Consider the following 19,367-nt stretch of genomic DNA (forward strand, 5'->3'; position numbering starts at 1 on the left):
AGTCAGAGCTTGGGGGGAGACTCTGGTGGGTTGTTAATTTACCTGATGTGGATAATCCCTTTCAGAAAGATCAAATGTTACTAGGTGCAGTGAGGTCTTCAAATCTCTGAGGCTTTGTCTACACTGCAGGGTTTTTGCGCAAGAAGCTTTTTGCGGAAGAGATCTTTTGCAAAAGTGCATCCACACCTGAAAAGTGCATCACAAAAGCAATGTGCTTTTGCGCAAGAGAGTGTCCACACTCCATGGACACTCTTGCGCAAGAAAGCTCTGCTGGCCATTGAATGGCCATCAGAACACCTGTGCTTTTTCCGATAGGCTCTTTTTGCGCAAGAAACTCCTGTTGAGCGTCCACACATGCCTTTTTGTGCAAGAACTCTTGTGCAAAAAGGAGTTATTCCTTGTAGAAGGAGGTATACCTACACCACAAAAAGTCCTCTGTTCTGCCGTTCTACTGTAAATACTCGTGCACAAAAACGCGCTTGAGGTATGGACGCTCCATGGGTTTTTGCGCAAAAATTCTGCAGTGTAGACATAACCTAAGAGCTGTCTTTGCCCCTTCTTGTGGGGTGTGTAGGGGTGTGATGGGGGCGCTCTCCCTTTTCTTGAGTCATTTGGCCTGGTCCTAGTTTGAACTGTGGATTTTAATCTTGGATTTAACCCCGGCTGTGACTGGTTAGCAGACTGTTTCCAGCAGACGATGAGTCTGGTGAGGTGGATGTTCTCATGCTGGGTCTGGTCTCTATGGGACTGCTGCTGTGGACACTGACGAGAGCTCTTGGAGCATTGCTCTTATCTCCCTGGGGCAGGGTTCTTGGGCTCTTAAAGAGCAGCGTCCTGCTTCTAGATCTCATGTCTTTGCCTGGCTCCAGGTGGACACCACAGAGCAGCTGAAGAGGATCTCCCGCATGCGGCTGGTGCACTATAACTACAAGCCAGAGTTCGCCGCCACTGTGGGCATTGAAAGCACGTCTGAGACAGGTACGGTCCCTGCACGGGCTCCATCCTCACAGTTGTCTGCTACTTAGAGGGGAGATGGGCTGCAAACTACCATTGCTCCTTAGTCATAACTCACCGCTCCCCCTGCTGCCACCACCTCCCTAGGGAACCCATCCCAGTGCTTCACCACCCTCCTGGTGAAATAGTTTTTCGTAATATCCAAGCTAGATCTCCCCCACTGTAACTTGAGACCACTGCTCCTCATTCTGCCTTCTGTCACCACTGAGAACAGCCTCTCTCCATCCTCTTTGGAACCCCCTTTTCACGGAGTTGAAGGCTGCTATCAAATCCCCCCTCACTCCTCTCTTCTGTAGACTAAATAAGCCCAACTCCCTCAGCCTCTCCTTATAAGTCATGTGCTCCAGCCCCCTCATCATTTTTGTTGCTCTCCGCTGGACCCTCTCCAACGTCCCTTCTATAGTGGGGAGCCCAGAACTGGACACACTACTCCATATGTGGCCTCACCAGAGCCAGATAAAGGGGAATCATCACTTCCCTCGATCCATTGGCAGTGTTCCTGCTAATGCAACCCAATATGCCGTTAGCCTTCTTGGCGACCGTATGGAATACAAAGAATCAGTCTGAGGAATCTCTTTTTATCCAGATGTCCCTTTCCCAGCTGTTTTTCTTTGGCTTTGGACTGAGGTTACATTCTGGCTGCGCACGGGCCTTTCAGGAAATGAAAGCCCCTGCACGCTAGGCCTTGGCAACTCTGCTTTCCTGTGACTCGCTGCCTAGAGCGCAGGGCTCATGTCAGCAGCCAAGTGACTCATGAGAAAGAGTCAGCGATTGAGGGAGGCGTCCGGGGGCCAGATCCAGGGTGATTGGTGCCGCGGTTTCCATGCAGGTGTCATTGCTCAAGAAGTGAAGGAGATTCTTCCAGAGGCAGTGAAAGACACGGGGGACATGGTCTTTGCCAATGGGAAAACCATCGAGAACTTCCTGGTGGTGAATAAGGTCAGTGGTGCCCTCCGCAGAGCAGATGGGAGACGAGTAGGAACTTGTGATTATAAGGGAGGGGGGAAGATGGTGAATTCTGGTGAGGTTTTTTTTTTTCTTTTCCCCCTTCACCAAGATGAAGATGCAGCAGTCAACATTTGACACCTGGGGAAGTGTCTCTGATCAGCCCTTTTAGACCAGGGTGGAGAACCTCAGGCCCGGGGACCTGCATTTGGCCCCCAAGGCTCAGAGCTCCCCATATCATTGTGGAGTCTGTACTGGCACTCCAGCCCCCTCCTCCATACTGCCCTACACATGGGGCTGGAGCACACAAAATCTACTAGACTGGCCCCCCCAAGCTCTGGTGTGGGAGGGATATGTGCAGTGTGTCCTTCTCCGTCGAGGACCATATCAGAGAGGGGGGTGTTTTTTGTTGTCTTACTTGTGTATGGCCCCCAATTGATTTTTCTGTGGGTCAGCGGCCCCTAGCCCCAAAAAGGTTCTCCCCCTGGTTTTAGACCAAGTCTCTCCTGCTGGAGTTTCAGCCAGATGTGTTTAAATTAATGGAGATTGCCTATTGCCTAGAACTGGAAGGGACAGTCATTGAGTCCAGTCCCCTGCCTTCACAGCAGGACCAAGTACCATCCCTGACAATTTTTTGCCCCAAATGGCCTCCCTAAGGATTGAACTCACAACCCTGGATTTAGCAGGCCAATGCTCGAACCACTGAGCTATCCCTCCCCCCGCTGAACACTGGTGCAAGGTCACTTTGCAGCCTGGAGTCTGAGGTTGTGTCCTTGCTGGCTGGTGAGGGCCACTGGGAAAGACCTGAGCCCAGTGTTGGCAGACGCTGACAGCAGTTCCTCGAGGGAGGGCAGATTCCTGGCCTCCCTTAGGCAGGCTGTTGTGAGACCTTTGCACCATCCCCCCCAAAAAATGTCACTTGCCAAATTAGGGCTCTGTATCTGATCTTCCCATTCTGGTTCAGATGACAGAGGAGGTTATGGAGAGACAGGTTAGAGCACCTTGCTGTCCCTCAGATCTCAGCACTGGCGCCATGGGAGAGGATCTCCGCTGGCAGGGGAGAGAAACCCAGTGGCCATGCTGATCTCACTAGGCCTGCCAGCTGCCTTTCGTGTGGCCGACTGTTGGGTTTGGTTGATTCCCCTGTAGACCACAGTGGGAACGAACAGGGTTGACCTTGGGGGCTCTGTTCCTTCCTGGCTGAGGGTCAATTCCCCGCTGCAGTTAGATGACCAGGCGGGCTGCCGCCATAGCAACATGCAAGCAGATGCTGAGGCGAAGTGTGGGGGAGGGGAGGCCCGGCTTGTTTTTTGTGGGGTGTCTCGCAAGGAGCTGGACAATCAGTGCTGGCTACCGGCTTGGTTGCCAGAGAGAATTTGCCCTGTTGGTTTTGAGCTGAGACCTGCCTTTTACTATGAATTACCTGTGGGATCCAGAGGCCCCAAGCAAGGAGCAGGCCCATAGATCAGCCAGTTTCCTACTGGGCTCGGGCAGGGATCGTGTCAGGACTCGCTGGGGAGAAGAAATGGGGAAAAGGGTTTGGGGAGATGGCAGCGATGCCTTACAGCACCTCTCTCCCTGCCCACGGGACAGCGCTGCAGTTGTGAGCCGTGGGGCTCAGGACTGGAGCGCCGGGGGGTACTGGACAGGTTGCGGTTGGCAGGGTGTTCGTTCTCTTGGCGTATCAAGCTTTGCTTGATTGACGAAGTTGCCAAGGGCCACTGGTGCCCGAGTGACCCTCCTGGAGCCAGATTTGGCACCAACTGAAGTAAGAGCGTTAAAAACCCTGTGTAAATCTCAGGGTCCTGATGGCCACGCGCAGTTGGGTCTGCTTCCTCTTTTGCTTTTCCCTCTCCGGCGTGCTAAGTGAAACACCGTGACCTTTCCACTGGGGTAGGGCAGGTTTGGAGTGGCGCCAGGGGACAGCTGATTAGGAGGAGGCCAGGCAGGTCTGTGTGTGGCTGTCCCGCTGCGCCCCGAGAGGGCTCATGCCGAACCATGTGGCCCCTGGCAGGAGCGGATCTTCATGGAGAACGTGGGGGCGGTGAAGGAGCTCTGCAAGCTGACCGACAACCTGGAGACCCGCATCGACGAGCTGGAGAGGTGGAGTCACAAGCTGGCTAAGCTGAAGCGACTGGACAGCATGAAGTCAACGGTTAGCTCCGGGGCATTCAGGTACAGGCCTCCGCCCGCCCGCTCCAACCACGGGGCCAGGGAGCAGAAAGGAACGTTCCACCGCAGGCCTGTTCACCAGTCAGCCGCATGGGGGGGCAACACAGGGAGAGTCCCATCCCGCCCTGGCGCCTTTCACCCCTTTGGGCCTTCTCTGGCATCGCTCTGAACAGCCGGGTGACAGGCCCATTACCCTGCCGTGGTGCTTGAAGCTCTCTGCCTGCAGTTACTGAGACAGGTGCATAACCTGCCACCCAGGGGGCTCCCGGAGGGGCTTCCCGCCTCATCTTCTCTTCTCTCCTTACAGCCAAACAGGAAGTCAGTTCAGCCGCGCAGGAAGTGTGCCCCACAAAAAGAGGCCGCCCAAAATGGCCAGCAAGGTACGGGGGAGAGCGGGGCTTTTGTGAAGCGCTGTGGGGCATGACGCGGGGGCCGGGTGTCTGGGGCAGCAGAGCAGAGCCTGGGCACTGGGGCATACGTGAGTGAGGCCTATGTTGGGCCAGGGCTGCCTGTGTCGTCCTGCTGCCTCTTCTCCTCCACCCGTAGCCCGGCGGCCGTCCTGCCTCTTGCAGCGGGGTTAGCTAGTGCCTTGTGGATGAGCCATCCTGCCGTGGTGTCAGTGGCCACCAAAGGGCGTTGTGGGATGCATCAGGAATGGCCTCCAGGGCAGCGGCGCCAGGGCAGCGTGGAATAAAATGCAGTGCGCCCCGCCTGAGGCAGGCAGTTGATTCCCCTGCGTTTCTCCTCCAGTCCCCGGCTGTTGTCACAGAACAAGCTTGCATCAGCCAGCGCTTCCTGCAAGGCACCATCATCGCCCTGGTCGTCGTCATGGCGTTCAGGTGAGCGACAGCACAGGCCTGTGCCTGCTCTCTGCCCTCAGCACTGAGAGATTCCACCCCCTGCTGCCCCATGGCACAGCAGGGGCCTAGCCTGGGGAGATCTCCCTCTCCCCCCTCAATGCCCCATGGCACAGCAGGGGCCTAGCCTGGGGAGATCCTTCTCGCCCCCCTGAATGCCCCATGGCACAGCAGGGGCCTAGCCTGGGGAGATCCCCCTCACTCCCCTGAATGCCCCATGGCACAGCAGGGGCCTAGCCTCGGGAGATCCCTCTCGCCCCCCTCAATTCCCCATGGCACAGCAGGGGCCTAGCCTGGGGAGATCCTCCTCACTCCCCTGAATGCCCCATGACACAGCAGGGGCCTAGCCTGGGGAGATCCCCCTCACTCCCCTGCATGCCCCATGGCACAGCAGGGGCCTAGCCTCGGGAGATCCCTCTCGCCCCCCTCAATGCCCCATGACACAGCAGGGGCCTAGCCTGGGGAGATCCCCCCCACACTCCTCCAATGCCCCATGGCACAGGAGGGGGTCTAGCCTGGGGAGATCTCCCCTCCCCCTGAGGAGGCGCCGCAGGGTGGCTCTGTCTGTCCTAGTTTAAACATATCACGTTTTCTTGGATGAGTTTGTGGCAAGATGCCCCAAGTGGGAGAGCAAGTAAGAGAAGAACAAGTGCCCCTGCACTGTGCAGGGGCTCCTGCGGCTACGCCCTGCCCATGGATGGTTCCTTGACACATGGCCTTCTGTTGCCGTCAGCCACCTGCTGCCTTGCAGCCCATCTCCCGCTCTGCATGGCCTTCCCCCAGCACCCTGCAGCTGTGTGCCAGTGTCTGTGCTCCTCTGCAAACCGCCGCCTGCTCTGCCCCTTGCCGTTGGCTGGATAATGGCGGGAATCGTTGTATCTCGCAAGTGACTTGTAGCTTTTAGCTGGGGCTTTGCAATGGGTCAGGAATGCCAGTGCTGGGCAAGTCCGGTCAGGTGGGGCCCTCCAGCACAGAGAGGGAAGTGCTGGCCATGGGCACCCAAGGAGCCTGCTGCAGAGCTGGGAAAGGAGCAGGGGCATCCCCAGAAACAAGGGAATCTCTTGCCTAAATCCCCCGGAGTGTGGCGGTGGCACACAGAGGATGTAAAGCAGGGCCGTGCTGCACGCCTGTGGCACTTGCTGCAGTGCTCTCACTGCAGGCAGGGACTGTGCAAGCCTGACCATGCTCGGATCCACAGCAGGGCCTCAGCCACACAACACTGCCTCTTGCTGGGGGAAAGCTCCCCACCCCAGCCTCTCCAAACCCAGCCCTTTGCAGCCCTCTGGTCTCTCTCTGCCACCACCGCACCCTCCTGCTCGCTGGTTCTAGTACCGTGCCCCCCCTCCCAGCAAGGGAGAGGCGGGATAAAGGGTGCCCTGAAAGTAAGGTGGTGTGGTGTGGTGTGGTGGGGTGGGTTCCAGCGTGGCCTAGGGGATAGGGCATTCACCTGGGGTGGGCAGGGTGGCAGGCTCTAGTCCTCCCTCCCCCCCCCCCCAGGGACAGGCGGGATAAAGGGCACTCAGAAAGTAAGGTGGTGGGGCAGGTTCCAGCATGCCCTAGGGGATAGGGCGTTCGCTGGCTCCACTACAGGCATCTTCCTTGCCAGCCACGCTGGGTGTCCCCCTTTGGAGCACTGCTCCAGCCTGCCTCAGGGGCACGGTTCCTGGAATAAGTGAGCACAACCCTTATCCATATCCGGAGGAGCCATGCCTGCTTACTGGGGCTGCACTCGGCCCCGGGCTTCACCTTCAAGGCTCTGCTGTGCCACCAGCACCTCCCACTCCCGCGTTTCCTTCTCCTGCTCGTCTCCAGGCCTCTCTCTGTGCTGGGCCCTGTAACTATCCCTGTTCCTGTCCTCTCCTCCATCAGCCCCTGTGCCCCTGCCCAAACAGAGCTGGCCTGTTGCCTGCTCAGAGTGGGGGATCTCTCGTGGCAACCACCCCAGCCAACAAAAGTCAGCCTGGAAGCATTACTGGGTTAGGGAGGGAGTGGCGGCTTGGACCATTGAGACAGCCACTGGTGGTGCTGCAGCGGGAGAATCGCCTTCCTCCTGCCCTAGCAGATACTTATCCCCGGCATGTGATCGTCTCTCTCTCTCCTTCCCAGTGTGGTGTCCATGTCCACGCTCTACGTGCTGAGCTTGCGCAACGAGGAGGACCTCGTGGATATTGATGGGTACGTGTCCTCCCCACACGCACGTCCTCCAGCATGTGTCATGGCTCCATTGTCCCCTTGACAGACGGGAGGGACGGGAGGGAATGCAGAGAGGAGCAGACAGGACCAGAACAGGGCTGGAGGGATAGGTCTGTGCAGGGAGAGTAAAGGACCAATGGGGCTTTGCCCAGACATGTCAATCGAGGGGAAGTGGGGCTACAGTGTCTGTCTTTTAACTCATAACTGGAAACAGAGGGTGGAACTAACCAAGATACATCTATAAAGATACCAGGAGGGTGAGGTTGGAGAGAGAGACAAGCTTTAATATTAATAGGTAGCAGGCTTAAAGCAAACAAAAGGAAGTACTTCTTCATGCAATGCACCGTCAACCTGTGGAACTCCTTGCCAGAGGATGTTGTGAAGGCCAGGACTTTAACAGGTTTTAAAAAAAGAGCTAGATAGATTCATGGAGGATAGATCCATCAATGGATGGGGTCCCTAGCCTCTGTTTGTGAGAAGCCGGGAATGGGCGACAGAGGGGGGATTGCTTGATGATTCCCTATTCTGTTGACTCCCTCTGGGGCATCTGGCATTGTCCACTGTCAGCAGACAGGACACTGGGCTAGGTGGAGCTTTGGTCTGGCCCAGTGTGGCCGCTCTTATGTTTCCAGCCACATGAAACTCTTCTGCAGGGCTGGGAAAGGTATTCCCAGCCTCACAGCAAAAAGCAAGGTGGCACAGATTGTTTAGCATAAGCAGTATGCATTGGGAGGGAGAATTCCAGGTGCAGCGGCCCGTGAACGTGCCTGCAGTCCTAGGACGAAAAGAGGGGGCCGATGAGTTACAGGGCGTTCTAATAAGCCATGCCCAAGGTCTCTCGTCAGTCCCTGGTTTTTAGTGTCTAGCAGAGATGTGAACTTAAGTTCCCAGGCTCGTCTTTTGAAAGTGGAGAATGAGGCTGGAGAGGTCCGCTGTGGAGCGCTTGCTGCGTGATGTGCTCACCCACCGCTGAGAGGCCGTTCTGTGTCTCTGCTCATTCACGAGCATCGTGCCTGTCTGGTTTGACCCATGTAGCTGATCCTGGGGCGTTTAGTGCACTGGGCGGGGCACATGCATGTCGTGATAGGCGTGTGTAGGATCCATGGGCCTTGACAGGTGTGTTGTGGGGGGGCTGGTCACTGTAGCAGGGGAAAGACATCTGCAGGTTTTGCATCTGCTGTGGTGACAAGGTCTGGTGCTGCTTTGGCAGGGTGCATCCTGGTCTGTGAGGAGCTGGCTTCTGACAATGAGCTCTGGGTTATTTGAAGGCCAGAAGAGGGGGTTCATGAAAGAATGTTTTCAGGAGGGGATCCCCATTGCATACGGGTTGTAGTTGGTCGATATTACCCCCAAGGGTTCCAGTGCAGGCTGGTAGGTAGCAGCTTGTGTTGGGGGTGGTGTCAGATGGGGGTTTATTTCTGTTCCTACGCATGTTCTCGGGGGGTACTTAGGTGGCCTGTTTCATGATGCAATTTACATTTCTGGTGGCGTGTCCTTGTTTTGGCGAAGGTGGTTTTAAGTGTGTTAAGGTGCAAGCTTGTCTCTCTCCCCAGCTGATGTTGGTCCAATAAATGACATTACCTCCCCCCACCTCTCCAGTACCTTGCGACTGGCATGGCTACAGCTCTGCGCGTAAAAGCGACATCTATGCCAGAAAAGCTCCCCTGACTGCGAGCTGTGCTTGGCTAGGGACCAGCCCCCAGGAGAGTGGCGAAAGGCCTGTCACTTGAGGCCCCTGAAATGGATTTGATGAGACCCAGCAGGCCTTTTCCATAGCCGCAGCCTGTTTTTCCGTGATATCCGACTTGCAGCTTTATCCCAACAGCCTTTCGGTAGCTGCCTGAGGAATGGCAGGTTGGGTTTGGCCACTGAGGCGGGGGTGGGGAGGGTGGGAAATCCGTAACAACAACATTGATCATTAGCAGCTCCTTGGCTGGCTGGCAGATTCTGCAGAGTCCAGCCAAAGCACATTCCCTGGTTCATGCCAAGATCAGTGGGCAGAGGCCTGAGCGAGGCCTTCTCTGTTTTAGCTGCCTCAAGCAAAATAGGAGAAACGGGAAGAAAAAACAAGGTGCCGAGGTCTGGCTAGAAAAGTGTCTTTGTGGCACCTGTGTAACCCTCTGTGTTTGGAGTAGTTGGACGTGTGGCGAAGAACTAGCTTCGCTCTGCTGACCTCAGTGGAGCTAGGCCAGTTTGTGCCAGTGGAGATCAGGCCTCTGAGGAGAGTGGCCTAAGGCCTGAGGAGAGACTGTGAACACAGTGGCCCACCCGGATTTCCTGCCCACTTTGCTTCCGCAGCAGACAGGGTCTTTGCAGCCTCAAGTCGTTATTGGCACTTGCATTGCTGAGTAACTGATCTCTCTCTTTCCCTCTCTCCTTCCCATTCCTGGCCATCTCCCGTCTGCCCCGTGTACCTCTCCATCCCAACCCATTTTCATTCCTGTATGTTTCTGTCCCCTTCTCTCCTTTCCTCTGTCTTTTCATTTCTGTTTATCTCCCTCTTTCTTGCTCTCTCCTCCTCCCTCTCCCTGGTGCCCTGTAGCTCTTTGGCTGTGCCCACTGCCTGTTTCCTGGCCCTTTTTCGGCACAGGGGTCCTGGGGTCCCGGTTGCTCTGTGCCCACGGTACGTTACTTCTCTTTCATTGGATTGAGTGCTACCTCTCTTCTCCGCCACCTCTTTTTCTTTCTCCTCTGTCTGCGTTACAGAAAGCACAGACGCTCCTAAACAAAACAGGAAGGCAAGGGGGAAACCAGCATGGCCGAGTCAAATGGCTGTTCTGACTATGGGGCTCTTACCCTAGTGAAACCAGTGGGAAGGTGCCTGGATACTAGCAGGCAATGTGTAAGATGGGAAGGGGGTGTGTGCTAAGAATTTCAAGAGCAAGTAGCCAAAGGAAGATTCAAATCAAAGAAAAAACAAAAACATTTGTAAGTAGATCAGAGGCTGGAAAATAGCAAGAGGCTCGTTAGGTTGGCTGGATTATCAAGGAGCAAAGGGAGCATGTGTGGAGGGGGCAAAGGTAGGGCTCTGCCATCTGTTCTCATGCTGAGTAGAGCCACCGTGCCTTCCTGCCAGCTCTGCAGTCAGGTTCTGCTCACAGCGAGCAAGTGTGTCTGAATCGGTCCCTCAACAGCTCTGTTACATGCACGTCCACCACAGCAGGTGTGGGCCCGACCCCACAGCCTCCACTGGCCACAGTTCTCCATCACTGCTCAATGGGAGCCGCAGGAGCAGCGTCTGCAGGCAAGGGCAGCACCCTGCCCCCTCACTCTCTGGTCATATGAAGGGAAGCTGCCCTGACAAGAATGAGGTGGCCCCAGAGGAGGTGCTGGGACACACGGATACATTAGAGAGCCCAGCGAGCCAGCCAGAGCAGAAGGGGCCGAGCTGCCAACCATAATGTGCCCTCTGAGCTCCTGCAGCAGTGGTTGTCCTTAGCTTTAAGACAGCCTAGCGAGCCCCACTTCTATAGAATAAACTATGAGTTCAAAACGAGTGATAAAGCAAACCATGAATGCTCAGACCAGCACAGCTTCCAGAAAGGAAATTCGTGCCTCGCCAGTCCCTTCGATCGCATCAACAAAATAGTGGGCAACGAATTGCTAGGCGGCGTAATTTATCTGAAAAACTCTTGGCCTAGCTCTTCCCTGGAGGGTATCACAGCAAGGAAGGAATCCCGGGATGCAAATAAAGCCCTCTTCTAATTAGGAACTGGCTAAACAACAGACAATAAAGCTTAGGAATAAATGCTTCATCAATATCCAAGAATCCAGATTGGAGCTGGTATTGTTTTCATTCAGGTTCATTAGTGACCTGAAGAAGGGAGCAAAACTTGCAGAGGACCCAGCGTTGTTTAGGTGACATGAGACCGTGAGGAGCTTGGTGAATCAGCCATGCCATGGCTGATGGAAGTCTGGGCTTGTCTTTGCTGCTGCGCTAAGTTAGCACCATTGTGATTGATGCAGGAGTGCTGGTTTAACAGATCAGGGAGAGCGCTCCTTCGCCGACGTAGTTAGCCCACCTCAACGAGCGGCAGACGCTGTGCTGAACTGGGTGAAGTAGCGCACATGGAAGGGAATAATATGAACTATGCCAGGGCCTTTCTCAGCTCTACGTGTGACCGTTCAGGAAAGATAGCTGGGCAGTCAGCTCCAAGAAGCAGTAGCCATGGTCAGCAAGTGAAGGTACCAGAGGAAGGGAATGGAGAAAAATCCTGACAATACGGTCGCCTGCGGTTAGATCATGAAGGAGCCACATTCACTTGACCTCTTGTGATTGGCTGCGGTCCCTGTGCTTCAAAGAGGGGCTAGCCAAACAGAGCCAAGTTCCAGAGAGGAGCGGTGGAGATGATGGAGACATGGAGAGATTTCCTTACGAGATGAGCGAGAGCTGAAAGGATTATGCAGTAAGGCCTGGGAGGGAGAGACCAGGGACTTCTCTTCCCCCTCTTGTAATGCTAGAGTAAAGGGACATGCAAGAACAGAGTAAGGCCACACATTTGAATCTGATAAAAGCAAACCCTTTACACACAGCCCGTAGGAAACCCACGGGCACAGAGATGAATGAGACCCAGGGCTGCTGGGTTCAGAAAGGGCTTAGACATGTAACTGGGTAAGGACACCCTCTGCGTATGTTCGGCCGCGCCAAGAGATCCTTCAGGCAGGATGTAAAGCTTCATGCTGCAGGCCACAAACCAACCTCTAGCTGATGGGGACAAAAAGAAACTTGGCCGGGGGCAGGTCATTTCATTACTGGCTAAGAAGCTTCTTCGAATTTCTTCTGATGCAGCAAGAGCTGGTCCATGCCAGCTGCAGGATCCTAGCTTCGAGCTGGCCTGACAACCCGTGTTCCTAGCTCTGCTTGGTCTCTGCCAACAATTTGCTTCCCCAGCCTGTCCCTCTCCCCCATTTCCTGTCCTGCTCCCATTCACTAATCTCCCCTTCTTCCTTCTCTGTGTCCCCACTCAGCCCCTCTCCCACCTCCCAGCTTCTGCTTTCTCTCCATGTCTGCTCTGCCTACGGCCCTCCGTCAGTTCCTTCTTCCTTCCCTGCTTGGGTTTCCTATGGGAGAGGCTCTGACGCACGTTTCCTGCATTTCAGATTAAATCAGAACTTTGATAAGACTCAGTTTGTTTCATCCACGGCTTCGTCAGACAGACCTAGTGGTGGCACCTCCCCTCTCCCTGGTAGGTACCAGCTCTGCAGGCTGCAGCGGGGGGTGGAGGCCAGGCTTCTGCTCGGCCAAGCCACTGCAAACTAGGGATCTTAAATAGGGGTTAATTGAATAGTTGAGTAACCTCGTGAATTCTTATCGGTTAGTCGACTATTCTATAGTCCCCGGGGCAGGGCAGCAGCCAGCGTGCTCCGGCCTCACTCCCGAGGAACCCACTGCTACTCCTTGCGGGGTGCCAGCAAGAGCTGGTCCACAAGAGAAGCCAGTTTAAAAACTAACTCCCCTCGTGGACTGGCTGCCTGTCACCGCCCACACACTTCTGTGTGCAGGGTGGCAGCACCTCCTATCCGGGGTGTGTGTGTCTGTGCTCCCGGACCCGGCACGAGCCAGAACTGAGCCGGGCTACCTGCCAGCCTAGCTCCTAGTACACTTGAAATGAGGAGCCGCAGCAGGGGTAAACCCCAGACCTGGCACAAGCCAGGAATGAGTCTGGCTGCTGATCAGCCTGCTAAAAAGTTTATTTGGGGGCGGGAGGGAGGGAGGGAATGCATGTAGTCTATAGCATTAACCTGTATGCTTTTGCTTATTGGTTAATCGGTTAATTGACTATACTATTCCATCCCTACTGCAAACACTGCTGGCAGCTCTCTGCGGCTGTGATGTACAACCGTAGAGGTCATGTGGTACCCAGAAACTTTGCTACGGTAGGGGATGCAGCCATGTCTGCAGAGTGGGAGGGGGCTGTTCCCAGGAGCTGAGAGAGAGCAGTGGGGGTGGGGCCGTGTCGAGATTCCCAGGGGCTGTCCTGGTGCTGCTGAGCTGTCCCATAGCTCTGGTGCTAACACACAGCATGTCTCCTTGGTGTCTGTCTTGCAGTGACAGTGCATGGGCCAGTCTCTGCCCATGGCTTGCCTGGCCGTAGCGTAGCTGTGTGTCTGCACCCTCCATGTTTCTCCGTGTGCTGCTCTGCCGCTCCCACCAATGCCTCTGCCGCTGCTGACTCTGAGAGAAGCCCCACACCTGCCCCCAACCGGACAGGTAAGCACCCGCCCACCTGGGACATGCCGAGACTCGGAGCAAACATCCTCGCTGTACATGGCCCACGCCTAGCCTAGGTGTGACCCTGCCTGTGAGCTTTGTCTGCCTCCATGCCGGCTGCTTTAGGAGTGGAGCCCCCCACGGCTGGCCCCAGAGGCCTGGGAAAGCTGGAAGTGATGCTGGTTCACACCCAGCAATGGTCACGCACGCGCGATAAGTGATTGAAACTCCTCGGGGGCAGCAGACTCTCTGCTGGCAAATACAGCCCCGATGCCACGTGCAGGCTCCCCATAGTGTTGGGGAGGGCTTAGAGCAGGGGTGGGCAGTAGTTTTTGAAAGGGGGCCACTTTCAAAGGGGCCTTGGGTGGAAGGGCCGGGGCCAGGAGACTTCTTCTGCTCCCCTCCCACAGACCCTGATTGGCCTGGAAGTGGGGGAGCACGTGACATCTTCTCTCTCCATCGCCAGCGCCTAGAGAGAATCAGCTGGTGGTTCCCTCTAGGCGCCACAACCGGAGGAGACCTCGCACACCCCTCCCGTCCCCAAGCTAATCAGGGCCTGGGGGTGGGGGGGTGTGCAAAGTCTGTCACCCCCTGCCCCGCCCTGCACAGCAGCTAGAGAGAACCCCCGGCTGTTTTAAAACTTCCTGCATTTCTCTCTAGCCACTGCGTGCCCTTGGTGGGGGAGGGAGGAGGGAAAGGGAGTCGTTGCATGCTCGCCCTTCCCCAGGTCTCGATTGGCCTGGGGGCGGGAGGGAGCCACAGGCCGGATCCACCCGGTCGGCAGGCTGGATCAGGCCTGCGGAGGCCCATTAGAGACAGTCTGTGTCCTGAGCTCCAGGCCTCACTCCTGCTGGCCGAGTCTCCTCAAGAGGGAGCAGGTGTGTTCCCGCTCCCCCCGCCCAGAGGCTGAGCGCTCACCCCAGTGGCTGGAGCAGAGTGGCTCTGTCTGCCTCGCTTTGTGTCTCTCCCCTCTGATCCCCCTTTTGCCTTCCGCCCCAGACCAGCTCCACACGTCCCTCCTGCCGGTGATGACCATCAAAGCCAAATCCAGGGGCCTGATGGGGAAGGTGACCTCCCATGCCAAGTGGCCAAAGACCCCGGCACAGTCGCAGGGCTTCGGCAGCCCCAACGCCAGCCCCTCCTCCCCCTTCACCCACCTCCAGAGCAAATCCAAATACAGCTCCAACCTCTCGCTGGCACGCAACAGCTTCCCGCTGGGGCAGGCCCGGCAGCAGCGCAGCATCCCCCAGCCGGCCAGCCAGCAGCCCGGCCTCACGGGCACTGGGCAGGATGGTAAGTGGGCCCCTCAGCCTCTCCCTGCCGGCAGCGCTACAGGCCTGGAATGCCCTTCAGTGGGTGTGCAGCCCGTCCCGCCGCACATGCTGGGCCATACCCGGAGTGCAGCCCGCGTCCCCTCCTCCCCACTGCAGCCAAATCCGGACCCCCATCTTTCCCTGTACGTGGGCAGTCCTGTGACCCTCACGCAGTGGCTGTGCCAGCACACTGCCCTGGGATCTCCTAGGCCTCCATGAATTCCTGCCTGAAAGGAACAGCTCTGAGGTCAGTCACCACCGGGTGAACGGCCTTAGCGCTCAGAACTAGAGAACATCGTTTTTGCTGTCGGTATCCGACTCTGTATCGTTGCCGCTGCGTACGTTTCACCATGGCTGTCATGGCCAGTAGCTGCTGGCTTTCAGTAGAGACCGCGCTTCGATCAGCTGTATGCCAATATCAACCCAGCGGATCCCTTTAAAACTCTGTGCTCCGCCTGGGCCCTCTGCCCGTGGGTCTTGGGCTCCCTGGCTCGCAAAGGGTGTCACCCATATTCTACCCCCATGTGCCCAGTTGCCCACGGCTCCCACCCAGGCACTTGGCCCCCAGCCTGCTCTTTTTGCCAAGCCAAAGCAAGTAAATGGGTGAGAAATGCTGCATAGATGGCCCAGGATGGTGCCAGAGCCCAACATGGCTGCTCCCAGAACTGGCTTGGCATTAAGGGACCCTCTTCAGCAGCCTGTGTCTGTGAGAGGGAGAGTTACTGTCCCAGATGTGGCCCTCTCTCACACAGTGGAGGCCAAGCAGCTGTAACCGGGGGCGATCAGCGCTACCTGGGCCCAGGGAGGGGAGGGAGCTGTCAAGTAGCGCTGTCTGTAAACTCAACGGGGTGCCTAGGGCAAACACACTGAGAGGGGGCAGGGAACCCCCATGTTGGAAGGTGCAGCGATGGTGAGGCTAAGAGCGCTGCATGTGCCTAGCACAGAGACTGTCACTTCCACGTCCCAGCGGGCCAAGGGGAGAGTTAGGAGAATTTCAGGCACCTAAATCCCTTAGACTGCTTGGAAATCCCAGCCTGAGTCAGCAAGATCCGCATCCTCCCCCAGTCTGAAGCTATGCTCCTAAATACACATCTAGGCACCCAAAGTGAGTGACTTTATGACCAGGGGGCTGAGTGCCCCCGCTGCCATTGGAGTTGCTGCTGTCTGCAGGGACACCGCAGGGGGGAAGCTGTGTATGTGAAACCCGGGGCCTTAGCTCTAAGGCTGAGCAGCAGGAAGTACTGTCTGGCAGGGAGATCTAGTGGGCTGAGGCCTAACCCTGCCCAGGGGAGAACTCGCCAGGGGATTAGCAGGCAGCCTGCAGACAACAGAGGGGCTTTGGGGAAGGGATCGCCCCAGGGACTGGAGAACGCCCAACTCCAGCCCCTCTGACTCACCAAGCTCGGGAGTTCTGGCTGTTTCCACTTTTGCAGCAACCTCTCTCCCCGCTGCAGGGCCGGACACTCTGCTCCGCTCCATACGGTTTGTGGAGAACGACCTGGCCATCACTCCGCAGTACTGTGCAGCCAGCGACGCATGCAGGTGAGTCGGAGGCAGGGCCCGGCCATCACCGCTCCTGGAGCCTGAAGCCGTTCTGGCTTCCCCCATGCTGCCCAACTAACCGACCACAGCCTGCCCGGGCCACCCCTGGCTCCCTCTCCATTCCCGTGGCTGCAGCTGTGTGTGTGATGTGCTCGCCTGACCCGGCGGGAACTGGACTGGGAGACCCACCGGCTCATATTGTACATGCTACTAACGAGTCTGGGCCACTTAATGGCGTAGGGCCACGGTTGTAGCTGCTGCTAGAGGTTCCTCCTGGATCCTCTGTGTGACAGGCTGCGTGGGAACCTGTGTGCTGGCGATGAATGGGTGTGCCCCGAGCCAAATTACCCGAGCTCTGTCTTCTGCTGCCCCCCAAAGAAGCTGCAGAGCCGTGGTGGGGCAGGGAACCCAGTGCCTGTCGCACAGACGGCTCTGTCAGAGGTATCGAGTTCTCTGTCTGTGCCCACAGGAGAGGGAACGTCACCTACCGCATCCCCATCAGCCCCTCAACAGCAGTGAACACCAACCTCACCCTGGAGATGAAGTGAGTGAAAACGCTTGTCTGCCGCTGGCATCGGAGACCAGGGCTACAGTGGGTGGGGGTGTGAAGTGTTTATCGGGGTGACAGTGAGAGGGAAAGAGCGGGGTGTGAGGAGGAGAAGCAAACTCGGGGGGGGAGTGGGGTTGGGGGAATGGTGAGAAGGGAGGAGCGGGCTGGGAAGAAGCAGGCTGAGTAGCTTGCAAGGGGCAATATGCAGTTATGGGGTGACTGGATGGTGTGTGAACGGCGCAGGGGCCTGTTTGTGTGGCCGGGCTGCTTTCCTGATGCTAACCAGAACTCTCCCTCCTCTCTCCAGTGCCGCCTCTGCTGTGTCCATCCACCTCTGTGGCCTTGAGTCCCGTGCCCCCTGTGAGAACACAGTGAGCATGGACAGCTCCGCCAATTCCACAGCCACCCAGGTAGGGCACCGCCGGGCCGTCCTCCAGATCCCCTGCCGTTTGTCATCAAGGTCCCTGGCACCCCAAGCTGCCTGGCTTCCTGAGGAGCAACATGGGGGCTAGGGACAAACCAGTTGTCATGCAGAGCAAGCAGGGTGTGGTGCAGACTAGGTCTGAGAAGGGAGACACCCGGCTGGCAACACATGGAGCACTGACTGCTGGGCTACCGGAAACGGAATCCGCTCCCCTCACCGCCCCCACACTCCTTGGGGCTGCCACCTTTGTTGTCCGACTTCCTGTTAGGACACAGCCTAGCTGGAGCCATGAGCCTCGGTGCCTGTGCAAAGCTGCTCCTGGAGGGAAGGCAGAAGGAGACACTAATCCCCTGGTGTCCAACATGCGGCTATTTGGCTGGTTGAGTGTGGCTAGTTGGCTCATAAGACTATTTACATTTTCAGAATAATGTGGCTAGTTCACTATAACAGTAGCCACTACAGTGACTACTGCTTAAGAACTGGTTGAACACCATGGCACTAATCCCCAGCGCCCTTATTTCTGGAGTTCTCTGTAGATCTAGAAGCTGCTAGATTCACCGAGCTTCCCTGGAAAGGTCTCCCCAAGGTAGCCAACAGGAGGGGGGTGGCTGCCTCTGTGGTGGAGTGCATCGGCCCATCTCTCAAAGGACATGCAGCCTGAGCTGCCTTCCTTCACGGGGCTCCAGGTAGACTGTTCTGGGAGAGGAGATTCTGACCCTCCTGGCCGCTGGTCCTGATGCAGGTGGCTGGGATGTCTCTGCCTTCCTTACGAGACCTCACAGGGGCTTCAGATTCCTCCAGGCCTCTGATGCCTCCTTGTCTCTGATGCAAGCCTATGGATTTGGTACTCTGTGGTACGACAGACCCAATTCCTCAGCAAGACCCACCCTGCTCCCCTATTTTCAGGGGCTCTGTCAATTATTTTGATTTACTCTGTTCCTATGAAATACCCTTTTCTCTTCTTCCTCGACCCCTCTGCCTAGGCCCATGTGCACTGGGTTCGTATTAGCAGCTCCCCTTTGCCCACCACATCCTGCCGCCGCCCTTCCAGAGACTCCAGCTGCCTGGGTGCTAAAACTTTCTTACTGCCGCCATCTGTTCCCCCAGTGCCAGCCACCTCCGGGTCCCCAGCAGCTCTGCTCGCACCAGCCTGTCGGCGGGCCACACCTTCAGTTGGCATCAGCTGTTCCCTGCCAGGTGGTGGTTCAGGGTAGCAGGCCGCACTGGCTCCTGAATTGTTCTCAGCGCTGTTCTTGTAATTAAGCTTCAGATCCCCCAGAAGTTTATAACCAGGGTTTGCAGCTCGAGGCTTACACTCTTCAAAACCCACCCTCACCCATCTCCTTATCCTCCCTGGTGACACGATGGCTGCAGCCACAGCTACCTTCATTCTCGGGGCAGCTCTCTCTCTGCATACATTTCCCCTGGTGCCTCATCAGGAGCTGGGGTTCCCTCCAGCTCCAGCATCCAGCCCTGTGGCCCCCAACAGACACAGGACTTCAGTCCCTTCTCAGCTTCGCAGGATAGAGCCTCAGAAGCCTTCTGTGTGGAGCAGGCCAGGGCTGAATGACCTAACACCTAGTAGTAATGGGTTCTCCGTCTCCTCCCTTACCCCCATGTTACCCTCTTCTCCCTCAGGAAAGGACACACCGTTGGCCCCTGGTGTTGCTGTCTTTCCGGGAGTTCACCTACCACTTCCGAGTAGGCCAGCCTGTGAGTATGAGACGTGCTGTGTCCTCTGCCCTCAACCCCCAGGGCAGAGCGGAGAGGAGAGATGGAACCAAGATCAGTGGGGCAGTCCTGACACCGAACCCCTCCCAGGGATCGGGCTCCATGGCCACATCCCTATCGCTCCCCAAGAGGGAGGGGGCCTGTGAGAATTTGAGTGCTGTGCTCTCCCTCCCTGTGTAGATTGTGGTTTACTCCCCTTCTACTTGGGTGAGCATGTTGGCGGGTTAGTTGGGGTGAGTGGCCAGGACTTTCCAAGTCACCCCAATGCTGGGACAGGTGTTGGCCGGGGAACGCTGGAGCCTCTTTACTCCTACAGGCTGAGACTGTTTCTGGTTTTAAATGCTGGGGAGGTGATGGAGGCCATATGCAAATCCAGTTCGTGAAGCACACACGTGGGACAGCAGCTGCCCCCTGC

The 19,367-nt window shown here is 56.8% G+C and overlaps 1 protein-coding gene across 4 annotated transcripts in view; it reads left to right on the plus strand.

Moving 5' to 3' along the window:
* MYRF (myelin regulatory factor) overlaps nt 1–19,367 on the plus strand; it is a 102,702-nt gene that overhangs the window by 79,310 nt on the left and 4,025 nt on the right. For all 4 annotated transcript variants that reach the window (XM_075928474.1, XM_075928476.1, XM_075928475.1 and 1 more), the window contains 13 exons: nt 870–978; nt 1,844–1,953; nt 3,974–4,134; nt 4,439–4,511; nt 4,882–4,970; nt 7,095–7,163; nt 12,282–12,367; nt 13,231–13,392; nt 14,392–14,685; nt 16,160–16,247; nt 16,717–16,791; nt 17,105–17,207; nt 18,860–18,934. In XM_075928474.1, the coding sequence (XP_075784589.1) occupies nt 870–978; nt 1,844–1,953; nt 3,974–4,134; nt 4,439–4,511; nt 4,882–4,970; nt 7,095–7,163; nt 12,282–12,367; nt 13,231–13,392; nt 14,392–14,685; nt 16,160–16,247; nt 16,717–16,791; nt 17,105–17,207; nt 18,860–18,934 (1,494 nt within the window). The remainder of the gene's footprint in view (nt 1–869; nt 979–1,843; nt 1,954–3,973; nt 4,135–4,438; nt 4,512–4,881; nt 4,971–7,094; nt 7,164–12,281; nt 12,368–13,230; nt 13,393–14,391; nt 14,686–16,159; nt 16,248–16,716; nt 16,792–17,104; nt 17,208–18,859; nt 18,935–19,367) is intronic.

Source organism: Pelodiscus sinensis, chromosome 4, assembly GCF_049634645.1.
Source record: "Pelodiscus sinensis isolate JC-2024 chromosome 4, ASM4963464v1, whole genome shotgun sequence".
Taxonomy (NCBI): domain Eukaryota; kingdom Metazoa; phylum Chordata; order Testudines; family Trionychidae; genus Pelodiscus; species Pelodiscus sinensis.